This window comes from Narcine bancroftii, chromosome 7 (assembly GCF_036971445.1).
Source record: "Narcine bancroftii isolate sNarBan1 chromosome 7, sNarBan1.hap1, whole genome shotgun sequence".
In the NCBI taxonomy this organism is placed as follows: Eukaryota; Metazoa; Chordata; class Chondrichthyes; order Torpediniformes; family Narcinidae; genus Narcine; species Narcine bancroftii.
The window spans coordinates 151,461,727-151,487,682 of record NC_091475.1 but is presented as its reverse complement, the minus strand read 5'-3'; the positions used below and the strand labels follow the sequence as shown (position 1 = coordinate 151,487,682).

The window sequence follows — 25,956 nt, the reverse complement described above, 5'->3', positions numbered from 1 at the left end:
CAAAAGCACAGCAATTTTTATTCAGCTGAAAATAAACTAAAAATGGAGCTTGACACAGAGGCTGCAGTGTCTCTAATGCCATTACAATTAAAGTAACACTTGTTACTACACCTTCCAGTGAAAACAACTAAAGTAACACTGAGATCTGTTACAGGAGACAAAATCAAAGTGTTTGGAAAATGTACAATCAAGGTACAATACAAGCAACAACAACCAAAAACACCATCTCTCTACATCGTAGAATCCCAGGGACCAGCACTTTTTGGAAAAAACTGACTACAACACATTCCCCTAGACTGCTGGAAATCGGTTCAATACTGACTGTAAATCACGAAAATAATACCCAGCCAGAACTCAACCAGATCCTCAACGACCACGCCGTGGCCTTCCAACAAGGGTTGGGAAAGATCAAAGGAGTTCAAACCAAACTGCAATTAAAAGAGAATGTGGAACCAAAGTTCATCAAAGCCAGAACAGTTCCATTTGCAATAAAAGGAAAAATTAAAGCTGAGTTAAATAGATTAAAAGATGAAGGCATACTAGAACCAATAGAATACAGTGATTAGGCAGTGCCCATCGTACCTGTACAGAAAGCAAACGGTGAGATTTGCATTTGTGGAGATTACAAAGTCACCATTAATCCATCACTCAAATACTTGAACACCCCATGCCCAAAGCAGAACAATTCCAAGAAATAAATGGATGGCAAAAGCTTACCAATGAATAGAGTTGGACAAAGAATCAAGAAAATATGTGTCAGTCAATGCTCACCTGGGACTGTTCACCTGTACACGCGTGGCCATATGGAATTTCAGCAGAACCTGGGATTTCTCAAGCTACAATGGACAAATTACTACACGGAATATCAGTGGGATGTTACCTCGATGATATCATCATCATGGACCAAAACAACAAGGGATACTTACAAAACCTTGAAAAGGTCCTAAGCAGACTATAACAGGCCAAAGTACAATTACAATAGGATAAGTGTTTCTTCGTGTTGCCCTCAGTGACATACTTTGGATTTACAATCGACAAGTTGGGGGTACAAATGGATCTGGCGACCACAGAAGCCGTTCGCAAAGCCCCATATCCAACCAACAAATTGGAATTACAGTCCTTTCTCCGGTTCATAAATCACTACTGGAAACATATCCCTAACATGTCTACACTATGCAGCCCCCTAAACCGCTTACTCAATAAAGTTCAAGACTGGTACAGGTACTGGGATATGGAGACTAAAAAACACTTGATTGACTAAAGGAAATATTAACATCAACAAATGAGGTTCTAATCCACTACGACCCAAACAAGGAAGTGACTCTAGCCATTGATGCTTCAACAGTAGGACTGGGAGCAGTATTGTCCCAAATCACAGAGCAGGATGAGCAACCAGTTGCATATGCTTCACGGACATTAACTGCAAGTAAACACAATTACGCACAACTGGGAAAGGAAGGATTAGCAATAATTTTTGGTGTAAAAGGATTCCACCAATATCTCTACAAAAGAACTTTTACTTTAATCACTGACAACAAACTTCTAAGTTTGATTCTGGGCCCCCACAAAGGGATACCAATATTAGCTGCAGCCAGAATTCAAAGATGGGCCATGCTACTAGCCGCATACAACTACAAGGTAAAATATAAACCAGGAACACTCAACACTACCCAAACTGAACAAAAAAAAAAGAAATTTCTAAATGGACAGCAGGAGCAGCAGCTGTCAACCAAAATCAACTACACAACTACGACAACTGCCCATTACAGCCCAGATGATCAGCAAAGAAACCCAAAAGGAGGCAACATTAAGCAAAGTCTTATACTTCACCCTTAACGGATGACCAGAATCTGAGGTCATACCAGAAGACCTGAAAACTTACTTCACATGCCGCTATGAATTATCAGTTGAAGAAGGATGTTTACTTTGGGGTACCCGTACAATTATCCCGGCCAAACGGCAAAACACCGTATTAGAGCTGCACCACAACCATCTAGGAATGGTATGAGTGAAAGCGCTGGCTCGGATGCATGTTTGATGACCATCAAATATAGAGATATTGAAACAACACTGAGAGAATCCAAAGTATGTCAGTCAATGCAGATAAAAATGCCGCAGGCCAAGGCCAGCCCATGGAAACGGCCTTCCAGACCCTGGCATTGCATTCTCGTAGACTTCACGGGGCCATTCATGGGAGAGACTTTCCTTATAGAAATGAATGCACATTCCAAATAGCCAGTAATTTCACATATGAAAAACGCCAAAACCGATTCTACAATTGAACGTCTACAGGCCATGTTTGCCACATATGGATTACCTCACAAATTTGTCATGGACAATGGACCCCAGTTTACATCAGAATCTTTTAAGAAATTTATGGGCGACAACAATATCAGACATATTTTATCGGCACCCTATCACCCAAGTACTAATGGAGAGAGAGAACGCTTTGTACAAACATTCAAAAAGGCGATGAAAACCAAGAAACTCCTAAACACCTGCTGGACTCTCAGAATTGCAGATTTTTTATTGGGGTACAGAAACACACGATATTCTTCCACAAAAACACACCCCAGCATAAATTATATTCGGTCACAATCTGTGGATAAGACATATCTGGGCCTCCATTTAGAAACATCCACATAGCCACAAACTTTACCTAGAGCACTGGAGGTGTGCAAGAGAGTACTGCTACAAGATTACAAACAATACAAAGACCCACGGGTGATTGTGGTGTTCCTAGAAAAGTTGAGCCCCTGCTCATACTCTGGTGTCAGACAATGGTCGCAATTGGTTAATGTGTCATTTCCACAATCTGTCTCCCACTAGTCCACAAACTACCTCATGACCTGGACAAGGTAGAACTAGACCTGCCGTGGCCTGCTATGTCAATCCAACCCCTTGGGCCAAGTGAAAGAGGGGTAGAGATGGGTAGCCCAGTATCTGCGACAAGCAGCCCAGCACGTAGACCCCCAGAGGCCAGCGAAGGCCAGCATTCACTGTCAACCCAACTATCTATGGGTCCCACCCAGAATAGCCTCGAGCAAATACTAGTCCAGCATGCCACGCTGAGGTGGCGCAAGAGAGAATGAAGACCACCCAAGCAGTTTAAGAACTATGTTATTATCAAGTTCCTTTCCATTTTATAATCACTCAGTAATTGTACTCTCATTTGCACTCATAGTCATGGGCCCAATGGTAGTTAGAGGGGGCCCATTCTACATTTATTGCACATGGTGGTGGGGGGGGCGGGGCAGAAGAGTTTTGTGTATAAGCCTGCCCTGCTGTCTATCGTGACACCTGCATCATGATGTCACCCCTCCATATATATATCTCTGTATGTCAGTAGTCACATTAGTCTGATGGTATAAAAGAATGAGAAAAGCACGTCTCCGAGTCCTAATAGTGTAAGTGCATACACAACAGGTTCTGCTCTCCTAACTACATAAAAAACATTTTATTATTTTGGTCCATGGCCCCTCTTAAATCTACCGTGACCCTCAAACCCTGTTGAGAATGGCTGGTTTAGATTTCAGATTTATTGTGAGTACATACATGACATCACATACAACTATGAGATTCTTTTTTCCTGAAGGCATGGCAGAATTACCACTAATTGGTAGTGCAAAATATAAATTGCACCCAATGTAAACATGTAAACAAATAAAGAACTGTAAACAGATAAAGAATGTAAACAAATTGACTGGGCAATACAGAGAGAAGAAAATAAAGTGCACAAGTAAGTGTCCTTAAATGAGCTTTATGCTCAGAGGTAATGATGCTCCCATACCAAACCGTGATGCAGCCAGTCAACACACTTTCCACCACACCTCTGTAGAAATTTGCCAGCGTTTCTGGTGTCGTATCAAACCTCCGCAAACTCCTGAGGAAGTGGAGGCACTGGCGTGCTTTCTTCACGATCCTATTGGTGTGTTGGGTCCAGGAAAGATCCTCCGAGAATGTGACTACTAAGAACCTAAATTTGCTCACCCGCTCCACCTCTGATCCCCCAATGATCACTCGATTACATACCTCTGGCTTTCCTTTCCTGAAGTCAACAATCAGCTCCTTAGTTTTGGTGACATTGAGTGCAACATTGTTGGTGCACCGTTCAGTCAAATTTTTAATCTCCATGCTGTATGTTGACTCATCTCCTTCCTTTATAAAATCCACTACGTGGTATCATCGGCAAATTTGTAGATGGTGTTACTGTCGTACCAAGCTACACAGTAAAGTGAGTAGAGCAAGGGGGCGAAGAACAGAGCCCTGTGGTCCTCTGATACTGATGGAGAGAGTGGAGGTGATTTTCTTACCAATCTTCACTGATTGTGATCTGGAGGTGAGGAAATCCACTCTGCAGCTGAATTTACAACCATATTGTTTATAATGCTAGTACTATTTTGCTATCAGATTAAAAGATGTATGCAAATAAAAACACCTTGTGTTGTATAAAGAAACACACAGCAGCAATTAATTTTACCTTACTATTCCCCATTTTGTTGGCTCATATTAGGTGAATCACTATATCACTCCCCTTGCAAACTGGTGAACAAATTATTGTAAAATTATTCTTTCTTTCAGAAGACTAGAAAACTGGGTGGGCATCACGGTTAGTGTAGTGGTTAGTGCGCCACTATTACAGCGGCAGTGATCCAGGTTTAGATCCAGTGCTGTCTGTGAGGAGTCTGTATTACTTCATGTGTCTATATGGGTTTTTGCCAGTGCTCCAAAACGTACAGGGTTATAGTTTAATTTAGGTGTAATTGGGTGACATGGGTTTAAATAGCCAGAATTTCCTTCTACCGTGTTGTAAATAAATTTTAAAAATGCAACTTTTAAAAATTGATGTGGGGTTCTAAAACTTTCAATGTTCTTAAGGCATTAAAATGAAAGCTGTCATTATTCTTACATATTGCGATTACATTGAAGTGTCTTCCCTCTCTGTGTGCTTTTAGGAGAATAAACCTGTGGGGACCAGCATCCTGAAACTTTCAGTGACCGACAAGGATTCTTCCCACAATGGACCACCGTTCACGTTTACTATTCTGGCTGGGAATCATGGCAAGGAATTTGTTTTAGATCAGGAAGGAGTTCTGAGATCTGCAATTGTATTTTCTCAAAAGGGTACAACAGAATACCATCTGCAGGTGAAGGTAAGATATTGTCCAGCACTAAAGCTTTTCTATTCCGGGATCAATTTTGGTTAGAAATCTGTAGGGCAAGAACATTATCATGGGCAGTGATAAGAAATGAGAGAATCGGGTCAAGGGCATGTTGTGTGCTTTCTCTGGTTATATCTTGTGGTATATGGCACATTCTCCACTAAGTCCATTAAGTAGAATTCTATTATCTTAGCTGTCAAAGAAGATTAATCCAAATTCCAGTATATTTTTTTAACCTGAGATTCATACTTAGTCTACTTTGCAGTTATTTTCTAAAGCTTAATATTAAAGTGCTACTTATTTTCCATTAAGTATTACCGAACTGATGCACATAAATGATTTCATTTAAAAATATTTTTTGAAAACATTTCTTTTGAAAGTACAGCATTAATTCACTTAGTGATTCTTTTGTGCTAACAAAATGATGAGTGAGTGCTGAAGGGGTCGGTGCTCGGCCCGCAACTGTTCACCCTATTCATTAACAATTTGGATGGGGAGAAAGTACCTATGTTTCTTGAAGACACTAAATTGAGTGGAAAAGCAAATTGTGCAGAGGGTGCAGAGAGATATTGATAAGTTAAGAGAGATGGCAAGGGTCTGGCAGATGGAGAACAATGCTAGTAAATGGGAGTTCATTCACTTTGGAGGAAATAAAAGAGGTCAGGTTATTATTTAAATGGAGAATAATTGCAGCATGCTGTAGTGCAGAGGGACTAGGGAGGGCTGGTGCATGATTTGTATTAAGTTGGTTGCCGGTGCAACAGGTAATCAGGGTAGCATGGTTGGGATAGCAGATAGCGCAACATTACAGCACCAGCGATCAGGACCAGTGTTCGAATCCCATGCTGTCTGTAAGGAGTTTGTACGTTCTGGTTTCCTCCCACCTTTCAAAATGTACAGGCATTGTAGGTTAATTGGACATCACAGGCTCATGAGCCAAAATGGCCAGTTAACATGCTGTATGTCTAAATTTAATTGTTTTAAATTTAAAGAAGGCAAATGGAATGATGGTGTTCATTGCTAGAGGGATTGAATTTAAGTGGGAAGGGTTCTGCTGCAACTTTACAGGATACTGGAGAGGCCACTCTCAGAGTACTGTATACAATTCTGTTCTCCTTACATGAGAAAGGATATACTGGCTTTGGAAATGGTGCTGAGGGGGTTCACCAGATTGAATGAGTGAGTGGGTTAACCTTGAGGTTACCTGGAACCCTACTCACTGGAATTCAGAACAGTGGCAGAGGATCTTGTAGAAACATAATCAAATTATGGAAGGGATGGATGAGATGGAGACTGGAAAGTTGTTTCCATGGATGGGTAAGATTAAAGCCTTGAAATTTGGGAGAGTAGATTTAGGACAGAGGTAAGGAGGAATTACTTCTCCCAGAGAGTAGTGATGTAGTGGAATTGCTGCCCAAGGAAACAGTAAAGACTACCTCATGAAATATATTTGAAAACAAATAAAGAAAGTAGGTGGAACTGAGTCCTCAATCAGATCAGCCATGATCGTATTAACTGGGCAGATGGAGCCAAATGCCCAACTCCTGCTCCCATTTCTTATATTTTTATGTTCATGTTTCAACTATATCTGATTTCTTCTTGACAACAAACATATCCAACTACTTACAATTATAAAATAGAACAGAAAACAGTGGCATTAAAACATCATTTTAAGCAAAGATTATTTTCTGCCTAATGATTTATGTTTCTCTGATTCACATTTTTAATTTTTTTGAATAGATAATATTTTAGAGGCAATAGTCAGACCAGCCAGAACTGAATCGAGCTAGTTAATGCCTGAGTTATAGTCATATGCAAAATATTTATTTTAACTATGGTTTTCAAAAGACCTCATTCCAAGTTGGATTACAACTTCTGCAGACATAATTTTCATGAGATGAAGTCATCTGGAAACTTTCATGGTCTGTAACAGAAGTAAGTAATGTCAACAAAAGCAAGATTGTCAGAATCTAGTTGGTCAAAATTCATTAAATGGAAGAAATTGGTATTTCAACACATGTATTTATTTATTTTTCAAAATTTATTTATTAAAAATTATTGGTAAACATACAAAATACACTTCATGACAAAATTTTTATATATATAAAAAGGAAAAGAAAAAAAAAGGATGAAACCCCACCCACCTCCCACCCCTTCAGGAGAGCCAAAGAAATATATATGAAAAAAAAACTAAAAAAAATAAATCAAAGTGCCTTTAAATGCATATATTCCAAATATAATGACCACTTATTAACAAAAAAAGAATAATTATCATGCAAAACATAGGTAATTTTATCCATAACAATACAAGCTTTTATTTCATTATGCCATCTCATTATACTAATCACTGTCTTATCCTTCCATGTACTTGCTATACATTTTTGAGCTATGGACAATGCTAAATATACAAATACAATTTGAAATTTATCCAACCCCAATCCCCTTAAAGGAATCACATAACCCAGTAAAAAAAACAGATGGATCTAATGGTAACTTAATCTTATACAATTTTTCCAAAATTGACTTAATTTCTTCCCAAAATGGTTGTACCAAACAGCATGTAAAAAAAAGTTCCAACACATCTAAAACAGGAATCTGAATTGCTAAAGCCATATTTTTTCAATTTCTCAGGAGTTAAATGTAACTGATGCAAAAAATTATAACTAACCATTCCGTATCATGAATTTGTCAATTTAGTAACACGATCATGACACATATCCATCCAATAATCTTCAGGAAAAACAAAAGTTAAATCATTTTCCCATTTAAACTTTTATTTTTCCCATTCCAACTTATCCATATTATCTTGTAATATTTGATACATAACAGAAATATAACCCTTTTTAGGCATAGAAGAAATCAAAGACTCAAACTCCGACAATACAGGTAAAACCATCTCTCTACCATACATTTTTTTTACCAACAATCAAAGTTGATAATAAACAAATAAAGAATTTTCAGCAATATCAAAACATTCTTTCAGTTGAGTAAAAGAAAGCAATTGACCTTCTACAAAACAATCCTGCAATATTTTTATACCCTTAAAATCCCAATTCTTTAACTGTTAAACGATGAAAAAGGAACAAGCTGATTATTATATAATGGCGTTAAAATAGATAATTTACCTTTTGATCCTATAATCTTATTCTTTTTTGTCCATAACATCTACAGATGTTTTAATATCGGCACATTGTACTCACGTAATAAATCTATATTCCACTGAAATATAAATTGATGTACTGCAGTTTCAGAAATACATGCCATCTCAACTTTAGCCCAACTTGGAGGTTGATCCAATTCCATCAAACCACTAATAAATTTAAGTTGGGCTGCCTCATAACAACTCTGAAAATGAGGTAATTGCAATCCACCTAATGCGTACTTCCAAGTAAGCTTATTTAATGCTACCCTTTGTAATTTACCTTTCCATAAAAATTCCCTAGTTGCTCTATTTAAATCCTGGAAAAAGTTCCTTGTAAGAAAACATGGTATTGATTGAAACAAATATTGAATACGTGGAAAAATATTCATTTTAATACAATTAAGACAGCTAATTAAAGTTAACGGAAGTTCTTTCCACTTAATTAAGTCTGCTTTTATCTTTTTCAACAATGGAACATAATTCAATTATATTAAGATTGATACTCAGTATTCACAATTATTCCTAAATATTTAATTTTATCTGTCCATTTCAAATTAATAACATTTTAATAAACTGAATAATCTCCTTCACCTACCGGTACAATTTCACTTTTAACCCAATTAACTTTATACCCAGATAGTGATCCATACTGTAATAAACATTTCCGTAAATGCGGCAAAGATTGTTCCGGATTTGTTAAGTATATCAAAACATCATCTGCAAATAAATTAATCTTATACTCTTCATCCAAAACTTTCATCCCTTGTATCTGCTCATTTTGCCATACTAATTGAGCTCTCGTTTCAATAACCAATGCAAATAGGGCTGGTGACAATGGACAACCTTGTTGAGTAAACATGTTAATTTAAATAACGATTAAATCTGTCCATTTGTCATCACCCTAGCAGTCGGGTTTGGAAATAAAGCTTTAACCCAGCCAATAAAAAAGGGCCAAATGTAAACTTTTTCCAAGATCTTAAATAAAAAATTCCATTCAACTCTATCAAAAGCTTTTTCCGCATCAAGTGCAACCACCATTGGATGCTTGGGCTGCCATCGGTATGCATTGATCAGACTAATTAGTCGAAGAATATTATCCGAAGCATATCAATTTTTAATAAAATCTGTTTGATCTACATGTATCAATTTAGGTAAATATTTAGCAAGCCGATTTGCTAACAATTTAGCTATTATTTTATAGTCCACATTCAATAAAGAAATAGATCTATACGAAGACACTTTTAATGGAACTCTATCTTTCTTTGGAATTACAGTAATTAAAACACTAGAACAAGATTCTGGTAACTCATAATGTTTAGTCACTTGTTAATACCTCTCCAAACACCGAAGATAAATCTTCATAAAAAAACTTTATAAATTTCCACCGAAAACCCATCATCTCCTAGTGACTTACCATTAGGCATTTCCATCATTTCTAAATCTGTGAACGGAGCTTCCAAATCTATAATATCCTCTTCATTTAATGCTGATAACTTTAATGTAGATTTAAAAAAAGAATCAATAGATCCATTATCCTGTTTCCCCTCAGATTATATATATTTTTTAATAAAATGAACAAAACTGCTCATTGATTTCCTGAGGTTGAAAGGTAACTGTTGAATCCTTTATAACTGCATTAATAATCCTTGAGGTCTGCTCCTTCTTTAACTGCCACGCAAGTACTTTATGGGCCTTCTCACCCCACTCATAACATCGTTGTTTGGTTCTTTTAAGTAAACATTCAAATTGATAAGTCTGTAACGTATTATATCGCAATTTCAATCTAGTCAAAGCTATCTTCTGATCTTCTGTTACTCCCTTCTGAAATTCCTTCTTCAATTCATCAATCTACTTTTTTAATTTAATACTTTTAGCCATATACCCTTTCTTAACTTCAGAAGCATAACTAATTATTTTTCCTCTTAAATAAGCCTTTAATGCATCCCATACTACAAATCTATTTTAAACAGAGTTAACATTTTCCGTTAAGAAAAAATCAATCTGTTTCTTAACAAAAGCAACAAACTCAGGTTTTTTCAACAACATTGTATTAAACCTCTATCTATAAGATGGACGTAACACCTCCGAACTTTCATAAGAAAAACATAATAAAGAATAATCAGATATTACTCTACTTTTATAATCTCCCTGCAATATCTTTCCCTGTAAATGTGGCAATATTTTAAAAAACCTATTCTAGAAAAGGAATCATGCCTAGAAAAATAAAAATAAAAATCTTTTTCTATAGGATTAATCCTTCTCCAAATATCTACCAAATTTAAGTATTTCATTAAAGCCTCTATTTGTATCTCCATCTTTGATTTTCTAATACATTTTGGGGCTTTATCCATTAATGGATCCAAAACGCAGTTAAAATCTCCCCCACCCAACTAAAATATTTTCATTAGCTTGACTTAATAACAAAAAAGCATCTGAAATAAAACATTCATCATCTACATTAGGTGCATAGATATCAAGTAAAGTCCAAAGTTCATTAAAAATTTTACAATCCACTTTTAAAACCCTCCCAGCATTCCCCTCTACAGTCTGTAACTCAAAAGATAAATTCTTATGAACTAAAATTGCTACACCTTTTGCCTTAGAATTAAATGAAGAAAAAAAACATGACCAATCTAATCTCTTTTCAAGTTCAAGTGTTCTTTTTCAGTCAAATGTGTTTCTTGTTAAAAAGCAATATCAATTTTCATTTTCTTAATATAAGCTAAAACTTGCTTTCGCTTAATTGGATTATTTAATCCCTGAACATTAAAAGTTGCAAATTTCAAACTAGACATCATAGAATTAAAAAAAATGATCTCCTGTTAATAAATAAAATCTACTCTCCCTCCCCTAATGTTATAAAAAAGTTAATAATTCCCTAAAAAACTGGATGTGGAACACCCCACTAGTGGCAGATGACTATCGAAGATATCGGTGCCATCCACCACCCCCAGCCAGAAATACAATATATATAATAATGACATTCAACATCATTAATTTTTTCAGCCCTGGAACTCCAGTCCCAAAGATTGATTCGAATCTTCAACATCACTAGGACTGTGTGTCAAAGCCTCCTTCTTCCCATCTTTCTCATTCTTCCCGTTCTTTCCATTCTGTCCATTTCCATGTCTATTGACCCTTTTAGGTGACAATGGTGAAATTCTTCCCTGACCATGTAGATCCAGTAACGAATTAGCAAAAACCAATGCATCGTGATCATTCTCAAAAAATTGAGACTGATAATTGCCATAAAAATCTTCAACACTGCATGGTATCGAAAAGCGAATTTATATCCTTAACACCACAGCACATCCTTGGCCGAATTAAACTCACGTCGACGTCTTATAATTTCTTGACTCAAATCAGCATAGAAAAAAATCTCTATTATTCTGACTCATCATTGGGTTTGACTTTGTCTCGCCTTCTGTACCGCCAACCATAAAATCATTTCTCTATCCTGATAATTCAAGCACCGAATTAACACTGCTCGTGATGGTTGACTCAGTAACGGTTTCCTCCTCAACGCTCTATGTGCCCTTTCCAGTACCAAACCACCCAGAAAGAACTCTTTACCTAACATCTCAGGGATCCAGTTGTTAAAAATTTTTATAGGATTTGCACCCTCAATATCTTCCGGAAGACCCACAATTTTTATATTATTTCTCCGACTTTGATTTTCCAATGAATCAATTTTTTTCAATAAATCTCTCTTCTGAATTCCCCAATCCACGAACAAATCATACACTTTCTCTATTTTATCTTTATTACATACAACCTGCTCTTTACATTCAGAGAAAGCTGTCTCAAGCTTTTTAAAATTTTCTTGTACTACATCTACTGAAGTAAGGCATTTATTAACATCTCTCTTAAGTGTAGATATATATTTAGAGACATTAAACATTATAGATTGCATTTGAGTCATTTGATGAGACATAGTATCCATATGGTAAGCAATCCCTTCCAGCACAGTAAAAATAGTGTTCAGTCCAGATTCCAGTGCCACATCTTGAGACCCACCTTCTACAAGCTCCTCCTCCAATTGTTCCTGTGAACTGGCCATGAAAGGTAAGTCCTCTTCTTGTTCCAGCGTTGTCAAGGCTTTTCCCGTGCAGCTGCGGGTCTGGATACCCGACGACGGCACCCCGACCACATCAGGGCGCCGCCACTCGGGCCCCTCCCCCGCAGACCACACACGCTCTAATAAATCGCAGACCCTGGAAGTACCATGCATGCCCGGCAGGGCCAGGGGCTGCGCGGGGGCAGTCTCCAGTGCCTTCCTGCGTGACCCCGACTCCCCCAACGGCAGCGTGGGTCCAAGGGCTCTTTGTTCAGTCGAGTCACCCGCGTGCTTGACATCGTGAACGCGCAGGTCGACGTCGGTCGATTTCATCAAGAAGCCGGCGCCATCTTGCGGAGGCAAAACCGGCACTGGCGTAATACTTAGCTTAGCTGGAGTTCTCTGTGGCTTGGAAGTTCCAAACAGCAGCTCCGTGGTTCCAATTGGGCAGGTAGGCCTCAGTTCTTCAGCACTTTTAAAAAGTAGTTTTTTCTGTAATTGAGTCTTAGGTTTTTTAATATTAGCCACCATTATAGACAAATAATGTGCTTAGAAGCAAAAATAAAACATTTATAAAGTTTAAAAAGAGGTGTTTTAAAAAAAACTGGCTGGGGAGGATTAGGACCGCACATCTACCCTCTATGCCATCTTGCCACACCCCCCAACACATGTGTTTATTGATGCACTTGTTGCAAGTAACTTATTTGCTATTGAGGCTCAGTTATGCTCAGCAAAACAAAACTGTTCACACTTTTTCAAAAAGGAGTCAATTAGTTACTTTTGGGTGGACTAATTCCAAAAGGCTAAATGCCATTTTCTGTCCCTATAGTCTAATCTAGTCTAGTTGGATTTTTTGGTGATATCATGAATAATCCTAATTTTTATGAGAATGATTTATAACTGGAAAGGAAGTGAATATTTCAAAGATCTTTTGGACAAATTGCCTTGTACTAAAATTTTCGTGCAGTGATCGCAAAGTGGAGTGTATTTGACTCCCAGTATTTGATACCGGACATTCACGGCTTTATTTATCGTCCAAACATACATCCATAGGGTACCAGCACCAGAGAGCTCGCTGACACTAATTGAAACTACAGGTATGCCTCCACCTCTTAAAGGAGACAAGTTGCTCATTACATGGATGTGACTAGCTTGACCTTGGATAGAGGAGAGTGTTCCTTAGTTTTCAGTTGTACCTGCAGATATCATGGTGGATGAGGATAAAATTAGAGAGGTCCTCTGTGCCCAGAGGATGGGAAGCCATTCTTGAGAACCTGTGAAAAGAGATTGCAGTGAAGGTCGATGTCAGGATTGAAGCATCTTGCATACCAAAATTATTTAATGATCTTGTATTTGTGTTCAAAATCAGTGAACCATGTACACCCACATGACACATATAAAAATATTTCTATTCATAACTCCTGCGTGAGATTCACATGTCCCACCAAACCTTTACATACTTATCACTAATCTGAACCTCACTCCTACCTCAGTTTTTACATATCTTCGAGCTAGTTAGCTATGGCCAGAATATCACCCAACCTCCTTGCAAGACGCTGGTTTACATACTGCTTTCACTCTTGCTAGAAAAGATGGTGCACAGTCTTGACAGCGTCAAAGAACATCAATTGAATAATCTGGGGGAGAAAATGCTCCATAATGAGGCTTTGTCAAAGGGCCAGTTAACTATTGGTGATGTATAAACCTTTAAAAGATTATGTCATTATTAAGTTTTATTCTTCCTTACACATCCTACCTCCATATCCCAAAGCTTTTCTGTATTGCAAGCTTTCCGTGATAGATGCATGCATGTCTAAACTGATCCTTCACTCCATATCATTTTACTTGTTCCTTTTTCTGTTATGGTGCTTCAAGAACTTCCTCCTGGACTTTGAATCATCAAAAGTAAGAAAGTAAGGGCTTCAGTCTGGTAATGCTCACACAATGATTAGAGGTTAACTTGCAGGTGGGATCTCTGTGTGGTGAGTTCCTGGGCAGGAGTGGCCTGCTGTCTCCCAGGACCTAAAGGTAGCCTAGTCCTCACCTTCAATGAGGGTCGAGGATTCAGATGAAAACTGTAATGGAGCATGCTACTGACAGGACTGATGAGAACTAAAAGTAAGATAATAGAGCTTTGACAGGCTGTTGAAATTCACCAGAAAGTCAAACTCCAACCCTTGCAACAGGATTTTGGGCAGAGCTTGCAAACAAGTGATGGCCTTTTCAATTTTAACATATGCATACCCAATCATCATCCCATATCGATCAACAATGTCTCAGTTTCCTCTGGAGCACAGGCAGAAACCATACAGCGTGCCATAGAGTGGCATAGTTAGGCCTCAGTTAGTGCTGCTGCCTGACAATGGATGCAGTCTGTTTAGAGTTTGAACATTCTGCCTGTGGATTTTTCTCTTGTGCACCAAAGTACTGCTGAGAGGTTTATGCATCATGTCAGTAAGTGACAAAAAGAATGAAGATGTGCACATGGACAGGTAGAAGTGAATGTGTTGCAGGTCTCACGAAAAATAAGGAGAATGGAATAGGTTTGGTGGGATGAACTGCTGACAGCTGGGATGGTCTTGAATGGTCATGTGCCCACTTGCTGTGTTATAAATAAGTAAGTAATTTCCTGCTGTAAAAGCTCTGTCATAACTCTAATCCCTTGAAGCTGGGACATGCCAAATTGGCTGTGGATTCCAGTCTTTAATTACTGTAATGTGTAGGACTTCATTAAACTTGTCAACCAAAACAATTACTGGGATTGTTAAGGTACATTCCAAAGGGTAATGGAACTTCTGTCTCAATGAGGCTATCCTTTGCTATTGTAATCCCACTGCTATTGCTTGTCCTTTTAAACAGCAGATGCAAACTAATACCTCTCACCATGATACAGTGTAGTATGAAGACATGCCAATGTGATCCCAAACTGCTTAGGATTCTGCTCAAGGTGATTCTGAAGCCTCTGAGCAGAATCACCTGTACAGCTGCCAATGCAACAGAACAGGCAGAGAGCACAAAAGGCAAGCAGTATTTCATTGTTCATGGAAGAGTAATTTGGAATGGTTATTTAGTTGGGGATTGTTTTATCAAACTGTGGCCAAGCAGACAATGACATGATCAGATTAGGAAGCCGTGATGCATTGAGAAATTTTGAATCCTTTACTTCTTCATTCTTGGGACATGCCTTATTATTACAATTAATTAATATTTACCTTGAAGAAAAGGTGTGGGCCCTCTCTTTTGATCCTCTGCAATGCTTGTGGTATTCTCACAAAGCCTTTTGGTAATTTGTTCAGAATTTGAGCCAGCAACTGTTGTTTACAGGTTGGACATTGTGACAATAAAACTTTGTGCAGTTCTGTCACAGGTCCAGTTTATTTTTTGTGAAGCCCTTGATGTGATATGGATGCAAACTATGATCAGGATAGGTCCCACCCTATCTGCAACACTCCTTCACTATAGCCTGTTACCATGGGACAATCCTCATGTCATTAAATTGACCATCTCTGGCATGAAATTGAGGTAGTGATACATTCCGAATTGGAAGAAAATGTTAATAAGTCCCACTCCATTCTGGAAGGAGCCAGAGACAAACAAAAATATTGGTTATGGTAAATTGATTCTCTGGAGCTTATGATAGATTTTTATTTAATTTAGATAAAGCATGGTAAGAGGCCCTTTTGGCCCACAAGCTCATTCCATCCAAATATACCAATTGAGCTACAAATCCCGTACTTTTTTGAAGGATGGGAGGAAACCAGAACACTCAGAAGAAACCCACTCAGACACGGGGAGAACGTGCAAACACACAGCTCCGTATTTGAACCCAGGTCAATGGCACTGTAATAGCATTGTGCTAACCACTGCAATAATCACATCACCATCTCCTTGGAGGACCTTAGTTTATGCAGATATTGTATATTTAACAAGTGGGTATAAGACCTCCTCACATGAATGATGCCTTCCCAGCTAGTGGTTCTTTTGTTTTCCTTGCTTCAGTCTTTCAGCCTTCTTCTCCTCCTCCTCTTTCATGTGTTGCATGATAATAGGGGTTACTATAAGTCCCAGCACAACACTTTCAGACTACAAGACATGACTTCCTCCAGATAAAAATCACTGTGTCCAACTGCATTAAGCCAACCCAATTTCAGTCACCAAATCCATTACATTTGAAGGTACAGGTGCTTTTCCTGCTGCAAATTTTCTGGTTCCAACAGGTGATTCATAGATGGTGTTAGCTGGATCATCACAGGCCAATTGAGCAGAGCATTGTGTTGCACAAGAGGTAACACTAACATCTCCCTGTTCTGCATGCATCTATCGTATTCACTGGTCCTAGTTTCTCAAGTAGCTCTCAATCAACATTTGAAAGAAATCAATATCTGTAGTGTGGCAGATTATGTTATATTTTATATGAGGTTTTTAGAAGATAGATTGTGGGAGTAGTGTAGATCACAAACAGATACAAACACTTCAAAACAGATTTCCTTTCAAAATGCAATAGATCTGTTTTGAAGTGTTTGTATCTGCGTCAAATCTGCAAAGACAGTAGACTCCTGTGCTGAAGATTTTTACAATGAGGTGCAAATGGAAGAGCCCATCTCAGGAAACCAATAAGATCTCTCATGAATTGATTTTGGGAGTCAGCAAGCTGTTTTGGTGGAGTGTGCTGTTTTAGGAAAGTCATGTGGTTTTTGCAAGCAGAAAGAGAGAGTCAAACAGGTTTTTCTCTAAGTGTGACAGAGAGAGAGAGAGACTGCTGGTTGTCTCAGTGGCTTTTGAAAGCTTGTTTGAAACCCCATTTTGAAGACAGGTGGTGAGTTCTGAGTTCAGTCTGTTCAAAGTCCATACAAGAGGTGATGGCTGCCTGTAAAATGTTTCGCCTGAGATAAGGGAAGCAGAAAAGGAACTCTTTGGTGACATGAAAGTAAAAGGTTATCATCTGGAAAGCCCTGATGGGGCAAGTTTCTTCAGCAAGACACTAAAGTGGCTGATCGGAAGGAATCAGTTTGTGTGTGTCTGATGAGCAACAAATCTCTCTCTGAAAACAAACAAGAACCTTCCTGAGTGATAACCATTTACCTTTCAAAGTCTGATGAAGATTCATAAATGTTAAATTCTGTGCACAATATAAGAAGTGCCTGATACCAGTGAACTTGGAGGAGTGAGAAGTGAGATTGGACTGTGAATCAAATAACTTTTCTGAACTTATGCACACATTTCATACACATGTGCCTAGAATTAGAAGGGGGTTAATAGTATTAAGTTAAAGTTTGATCCTGTTTTTATGTTTAAAGAAAATTAAAAGTAACTTTGGTTTAAGTAACCATTTATCTTGGTGAATTTCTATTGCTGATGGTTTTTGGGGTCCTCTGGGCTTGTCACTTTAGCAACAAGAAAAGCTGAAATCTTGAGATAAGATTAAAACTAGGTTGATATAAAGGACTAGGCAATACTCCTTCCTGAAACTCTATATGTTTCTTGTATAGTTGAAGCTCTCTTTCAGACCAAACATATATAGATTGCTTATGTTTTTATTCACTTTGCAACAGGCTCAAGACTCTGGTAAACCACCGCTGACATCCCTCACATATATTCTTGTTCGTGTGATTGAAGAAAGTAGGCACAAGCCAACTGCAATTCCACTCGAGATTTTTATCTCTACAATGGAGGATGAATTCTCAGGAGGTGTGATCGGAAAAATCCATGCTACCGATCAGGATATGTATGATGTTCTTAGCTACAACTTCAGGTCAGATCAAAGAAGTCTATTGAATATAAATAGCCAAGATGGGAAGATTATTGCACTAGGAGCACTAGATAGTGGCAAGTATATATTAAATGTGTCTGTCAGTGATGGGCGCTTTACTGTCCATGTTGAAGTAGTGGTTCATGTTGAGCAGGTGACTCAGGAAATGCTAAACAATGCAATAACTATTCAATTTGAAAACATCTCTCCTGAAGATTTTATCGGACTTTATCTCCATGGATTTAGGCGGAGCCTTCGGAACATATTTGCTGCTGAGAAGCAAGACACTGTTCATATTATTAGTATCCAGCCAGTGGCAGACACACAACAGCTTGAGGTTTTGTTGGCAGTGCAGATGTACAAAAATGGATTCTATAAAACTGCTTATTTAATTCAAAAGCTGAACAATGCAAAGAGGGATCTTGAGAACGGCCTTCAAGTTTCCACTATCGTGGACAAGAAATGTGCTGGTGAAGGATGCCAGGAGCGCAACTGTGAGCCAATTATATCTGCCGAGCCACAGTCAACTACGACCTACAGTACCGCACGGATCAGCTTTGTGTGCCTTCGTTATTACAGAAGCGTAACATGCGCTTGCAGTGGTGAGTAATAAAAACAAGGGAACCCCCTCCCCCCACCCCGAACAGTATTTCAAAAATCGTCACATAGGTAAATTTAAAAAGAAATGTGATACTTTTACTCTTGTTTTAAATGTGCAGATGTCATTTAAATGTTGTGCAGTTTTAGATTTTAAAATGGGCATTACAGTGATGAATAAGATGGGACAGCTACTTCAGAGTTTTCTATGTTAATCTCAGGTTCTCTCTGTGAGTTTTGCATGCTGTCTCTGTGATCACCTGGGTCTCACCAGTTGCTGGGGCTTCCACTCACATCCGTAAGTTTGATGGATATTTTATGAATAGTCCATTGTAAATTATTCCTAGTGCAAGTGAGTGACAGGAGAATCAATGGGCATGCAAGAGAAAATCCGACATGAGGAATTGAGTCAGGGAATTGGATCGGGAGCTGGTATGGAACCAAAGTATCAAATAGCCTCCTCTTCTGAATCCATGCAAAATTGCTGGTCTCATACAACAATAAAATGAAGAGAAGAGCCAGATCATGAACAAATGTAACTTCTTCACAAGTATTTGACAAACAATCAAGTCAGTGATGCTGAACCACTGATTGAGAGACAGTTAAAGCTTCCGCTGCAGTAAGTTACACTAAAACATTTCAGGAATGGTGCACATTCCCAATGATGCAGTAGATGAATTTGATATAATTTTTGAGATGAACAGAATTTGTGAGGAGCTAAATCTTATGACTTGCTGCATGGGGAAACACATTCAAGTGCTGCCTGCAGGAAGAATTGTTGATTGATTGGGTTCTGTCCAAGTACAAAATGTTTCTTTGTATTCAGTTCTTTTCAATCCTTCTCTGTATTATTGTCACCTTTCCTCTCAAAACGTCTACAAAACAAAACAAAAAATTCCATTCCTTCCTTTCAATTAAACTCAAGAAATTGCAAAATGTGTTCAAAGTATATTGGCATGCCTTTGTTCTTGGAATATAGATTGAATCATACCTCCACCTTTAAAATGGTGATATTCTGGAACAGAGACAGATGGATTTAAAGATGGAAAGTTCCCAATGTGAACAATAATGTACTGCTCCAGTTTCATTTCAAAATTAATATATGCATTAGATAGGCTGATCAGGATTATGGTACATTTAGTGGAGAAAATTTGCCAATTTTAATTTGCAAATGTAGCAGATGTGCATGTAATTAGCTTTATTATGCATATATTTCTTTGCTTCTTTCACTACCCTGTTTTGAAGATATGATAAACACTTGTCATAAGTATGTTTTTCCATTTATGAATGTTCAAAGTAAAAAGCAGTTCTATGTACAAACCGTTACTGTGTTATTGGGATGAACAAGTCCTCTTAATGTCCTAGCCTTAGCAGAGGTTTGGAAGCTGCTTTACTATCATCATGAGTAATACTTTCTGGACATATATGCAGGAGATTATGTGTCTTCTTTCTTTGGCTTGGCTTCGCGGACGAAGATTTATGGAGGGGGTAAAAAGTCCACGTCAGCTGCAGGCTCGTTTGTGGCTGACCAGTCCGATGCGGGACAGGCAGACACGATTGCAGCGGTTGCAGGGGAAAATTGGTGGGTTGGGGTTGGGTGTTGGGTTTTTCCTCCTTTGCCTTTTGTCAGTGAGGTAGGCTCTGCGGTCTTCTTCAAAGGAGGTTGCTGCCCGCCAAACTGTGAGGCGCCAAGATGCACGGTTTGAGGCGATATCAGCCCACTGGCGGTGGTCAATGTGGCAGGCACCAAGAGATTTCTTTAGGCAGTCCTTGTACCTTTTCTTTGGTGCACCTTTGTCACGGTGGCCAGTGGAGAGCTCGCCATATAACACGATCTTGGGAAGGCGATGGTCCTCCATTCTGGAGACGTGACCCATCCAGCGCAGCTGGATCTTCAGCAGCGTGGACTCGATGCTGTCGACCTCTGCCATCTCGAGTACTTCGATGTTAGGGATGTAAGCGCTCCAATGGATGTTGAGGATGGAGCGGAGACAACGCTGGTGGAAGCGTTCTAGGAGCCGTAGGTGGTGCCGGTAGAGGACCCATGATTCGGAGCCGAACAGGAGTGTGGGTATGACAACGGCTCTGTATACGCTTATCTTTGTGAGGTTTTTCAGTTGGTTGTTTTTCCAGACTCTTTTGTGTAGTCTTCCAAAGGCGCTATTTGCCTTGGCGAGTCTGTTGTCTATCTCATTGTCGATCCTTGCATCTGATGAAATGGTGCAGCCGAGATAGGTAAACTGGTTGACCGTTTTGAGTTTTGTGTGCCCGATGGAGATGTGGGGGGGCTGGTAATCATGGTGGGGAGCTGGCTGATGGAGGACCTCAGTTTTCTTCAGGCTGACTTCCAGGCCAAACATTTTGGCAGTTTCCGCAAAGCAGGACGTCAAGCGCTGAAGAGCTGGCTCTGAATGGGCAACTAAAGCGGCATCGTCTGCAAAGAGTAGTTCACGGACAATGGCGTGAAGCAAGGCTGTGTTCTGGCACCAACCCTCTTTTCAATCTTCTTCAGCATGATGCTGAACCAAGCCATGAAAGACCCCAACAATGAAGACGCTGTTTACATCCGGTACCGCACGGATGGCAGTCTCTTCAATCTGAGGCGCCTGCAAGCTCACACCAAGACACAGATTATGTGTTCCACTCTATTAAATACATATGATTCAGTGAGGAACAGAGTTCTTGACTTCTCATCTCCTGATTATTAATCCAGACGTACATTTTCCAATTTAACTCCCTGATGACACTCATCAAGCTCACAAAGATGTTGAATTAAACCTGCAGCCTTTATTGTGAGCAACTCAGTTTCATATAAATTTGATTTTATGCATTCTTGATGTATAAATTATTAGATAATTATAACTTGCAAAAATGTCTCATCTTAACAGACTTCATTGGATAAATTTCAGCTCAAAAAGAATATGGTTAGAATTACAAGACATTAATCTGAGTCTATTGCAGTCCATTGGCTCCTGCTGTGAATTAATCAGCATCGTATCATTCTTAATGTGAAAAAAATTGGTGGCTTTCATTTCAATGCCTTATTAGAGAATCTGAAACTCATCTCGGAAATTTAAAATATACTTCAATTTTATCATTTATAAAGAAGCAAAAGGAATGAATATCTACTTCAAAAGTGGATAGAACTATGGCAATGTATAAGAATATATATGTAAATGTAGCATCAAGGAGGGATTGTCTATGACTGTTTCTCTAAGTTTATTTCCTTCTTTGCAACAGGTGAACTCTGCCCTGTGATTTCTGATGCTTGCCAAGACAATCCTTGCCCAAGTGACATGAATTGTATTGGAGGTGGTGAGGGTCGTGGACCCTTTGTCTGTCATTGTCCACCAGGGAATCTGGGAGAGTGTTCAGGTAAGGAAACCAGAGAGTAAAAGTTGTACCTGATACCATCTTGACTTGTATCTTTATGTTCAGTAAATTTTATAAAATATATAACCTCAAGTAAGCATTGGTTTCTAACAATAACTTATTATTTTGTGCAGAATCGATACACTTGAAAAGATGACATAAAGCCAATTAGAGAGATTGGTGGAAGTTTACTGAAATTGATGGAAGTTTGCTACCATTAGAGGCTGTTTGACAATGAGTTTACTGAGAATAAATATTACTCACACGAATGTTTTAAATTAGCTTGAATTGCAAGAAAGATGTTAGGGCAGTGCCTTGAATATCCCGATCAAATTTTAGCAATTAAGTTTTATTTTAATTGATTGAACTTTATTCCAAAGACTAATCATCATCTAATTGATGTTCCTATATCTGCATTTAATACAGAAACAGGAACATCATGTGTTATGACTATAAAACATTGGTGAGACTGCACTTGGAATATTTGCACTTTCACACTTTTGGTCATCTTGCTCTAGGAAGGATATTGTTATGATTGAAAGGAAGCAGAAAAGATTCATGAGAATGTTGCTGGTTCTGGTAGGCTTGTGTTATCTATAGAGGCTGGGAGTTTGTGTTACCTAGATAGGCTAGGAGTTTTCTACCTGGAACATAGGAGATTAAGGGGTAACCTTATAATGTTTATAAAATTATGAGGGGCATGGTTAAGGAAATGGTCAAAGCCGTTTTTCCCAGAGTAAGGGAATCTAAAAATATGACGCATAAATTTAAGATAAGAGGGAAAGATATAAAAATAAGGGGCGCCTTCTTCATACAGAGGATAGTGGGAACCTGGAACAAGTTGCTTGAGAAAGTGGTAGGACATGGGACAATTGTAATGTTCAAAATGCATTTAGACATTTACATGGATAGGAACAGTTTAATTACATGTACATCTGTCAACTAAAATTGGCAAATTTTTCTCCACTAAACATACCATAATCCTGATCAGCCCATCTAATGCACATATTAATTTTGCAATGAAACTGGGACAGTACATTATTGTTCACATTGGGAATTTTCCATGACTTTAAATCCATCTGTCTCTGTTCCAGAATGTCACCATTTTAAAGGTGGAAGTATGATTCAATCTATATTTCAAGAACAGTCTATATCTCAAAGGCATGCCAATATACTTTGAAAACATTATGCAATTTCTTGAGTTTAATTGAAAGGAAGGAATGAATTTTTGTTTTGTTTTGTTCATGTTTTGAGAGGAAAGGTGACAATAATATAGAGAAGGACTGAAAATAACCCATGTCACAAGTACTCTGTGATTAGTAAGGGATTGTTTAAGGTGGTATGTGAATGGGAAAAGAAGGTTAAGAATCACTGCTCTAGACCCAATTGTTAATGAAATATTTTGCTTGAGAAAAATTGTCATTGGACAATTTCCTTTGGAGTTATGAAACTGTGCACATAATGAGTCAACTCAGTATGATTAAAACAGTGGTTTACAAACCTTCCCTTCCCACTCACATACCACCTTAAGCAATCCCTTATTAATGACAGAGCACTTATGGCATAGGGATTGCTTAAGGTGGAATGTGAGTTTAGGGGACAGTTTGAAATCACTGGCTTAGAGGGACGTGGGCTGAACCCAGGCAAATGAGACTAATTTGGTTGGCATTGACAAGTTGGTTTGAAGGAGTTATTTCCATCCTGTTGCACTCTATTTGTGTAATTAAAGCAAGGACAAATGACAAGAATAGTAGCAGGCAACAGCTGTTAAATTACAATGCCCCGTGTTAGGGAAGATCTTTTTCTCATGCTATAAATGTAAACTCTGAAGTGTGAACAGTGACAAATTTCTCATTAATACATCACAACTAATTGCTCCCAATAATTGCAAATAGTTTACAGAAAATATTACTGTACCTAAGGATGAAAACATGCAGGGAACTAGGTAACGAGAACAGGTTGTTACAACATTCAGTCAAGATAGTTGCCTGTACTGGCGACATATAAACTGTGTATTCTGTAACATTGAAGTATTTTAGAGTGTCTAAGCATCTATTTAATTTTAGCAGTTATTCCACATTTCCTGAATTACAAATGATATAATTAATTGTAGAGTTGTTTAATTAATGTCTTTAAAATTCTATCTTATATTCAAAAATAACTATAACAATGGTTCTTCATATCATAGTTGCTACTGAATTTAATTGAACATGTAACAAACCCTGATTCTTCTGATATTCAGTGCCATATTTTAACCATTCAGCGTGATTAAGTTGGTGATGGCAGCTGTCACATATATGTGGTTATACTTGTTTGGGTCTAAGGCTAGAGAGACTAGAGAAGGTGAAGAAGAAATAATTTTGTTGGTGAGTTATATTGAAGAGTATGTAGTTGGAAAGGGGTGACTATTTTAAAAAGGACTGGGTACCTGTGACAGAAGATCAGCAATAGAGAAAGTAGTAAAACTACCCTTTATTATGATCCAAGTTAAAAGTGATTTTTATCTTCAAAAGTATATTGTTGCTGATTTTGCTTTGTGGAATTTTAGATTCTGTATTTTAATTGCAGAGTCAGGGAATTATGCCATATCACAATACAGTTATTGATATTTTTAATAAATCCCTTTTGACTTCATCAAATGTAAAAGCCAATTCTTTAATGAACTTGCTGAGTTGTCAGGGCAATTAAATAGCTTGTTTCAAAGTCTCTTTGTGCAGAGTCAAGTCACTCAGCAAGTTTTGGCAGATCGACCTGAGAAGAAACAAGTTGCAGATTAGATGTCGAAGCAGCAAGAATTGGTTGAGATCAATGATGAGCAAGTGAACAAAGACCTTGAAGAAGCTCTTTATACTTATAAATGAACTGTTTAATTAAAGCAATTTATTTTCTGTCTAGGGGAGGTGGACTTTTTCTCTATTCCTTCCATAACCATTTTGTGGCGAAGGTCACTTTCCGCACAATAGAGGGAAGTAGTACTGGTTATTTTTATCAGTACTTTTTTTCAGTTTTCTTTTCTGGTTTCTTTTCTTCTATTCTTTTCTACTTGGAGTTATCAAATGCAATGGAAGGTTTTTTTTTATGGAGCAGGGGTCCAATGGGGTGGGTGGCGAGAGTTCTTTAATTTTTGGATTTAAGAAATGCTGATTAGTAATGTATTAAATTTTGTAAGTTTTAAGATAAATGGACTTAATAATAAAATCAAGAGAAAAAAGTTTTGTCTTATTCAAACAAAGTTGATAACGTATTTTTACAAGAGACACATTTAACTGAGAAAGAGCATCAAAAATTAAGAAATAGTTTGGGTAAGTCATCATTTAATTCTAAAGCAAGAGGGATTGTTATTTCGATTAATAAGAATTTACCTGATAAGATTCAATCATGGTTACAGATCCTGCTGGGAGGTTTGTTTTGGTACATTGTCAAATCTAGTCAGAGATGTGGACACTTATGAGTATATGTGCACCTAATGTTGATGATGAAAGATTTATTCATTATTCTTGTATGCATCTTACTGAGAAACATGGAAAGGTTTTAATTGGAGGAAATTTTAATTGTTGTCTTGATCAATTTTGGATAAGTCACAGAAGTCAGTTACCAGGATTGTGATTTTGATAAAAGATTTGAATTTGATACATATTTGGTGAAGGTTAAAGCCAAAGGAAAAGAATTATTCCTTTTATTCTTAGAGGCATGATTCTTATTCAACGATAGATATGTTTTTAATGTCTGCACAGTTACAAGGAACAGTTATGCATGCAGAGTATAAACCTAGGATTTTATCTGATCATCCACCACATTTAATGACATGTTTAATTTCTGAAAAGGAAAAATCATTTTATAGTTGGAGAATTATTCCTATATTGTTGAAGAGGGTAGA

The 25,956-nt window shown here is 38.0% G+C and overlaps 1 protein-coding gene across 7 annotated transcripts in view; it reads left to right on the top strand.

Moving 5' to 3' along the window:
* LOC138739226 (protocadherin Fat 3-like) overlaps positions 1 to 25,956 on the top strand; it is a 781,242-nt gene that overhangs the window by 665,567 nt on the left and 89,719 nt on the right. For all 7 annotated transcript variants that reach the window (XM_069890851.1, XM_069890850.1, XM_069890849.1 and 4 more), the window contains exons 19-21: positions 4,956 to 5,153; positions 17,914 to 18,712; positions 21,948 to 22,082. In XM_069890851.1, coding sequence (XP_069746952.1) covers positions 4,956 to 5,153; positions 17,914 to 18,712; positions 21,948 to 22,082 — 1,132 coding nt within the window. The remainder of the gene's footprint in view (positions 1 to 4,955; positions 5,154 to 17,913; positions 18,713 to 21,947; positions 22,083 to 25,956) is intronic.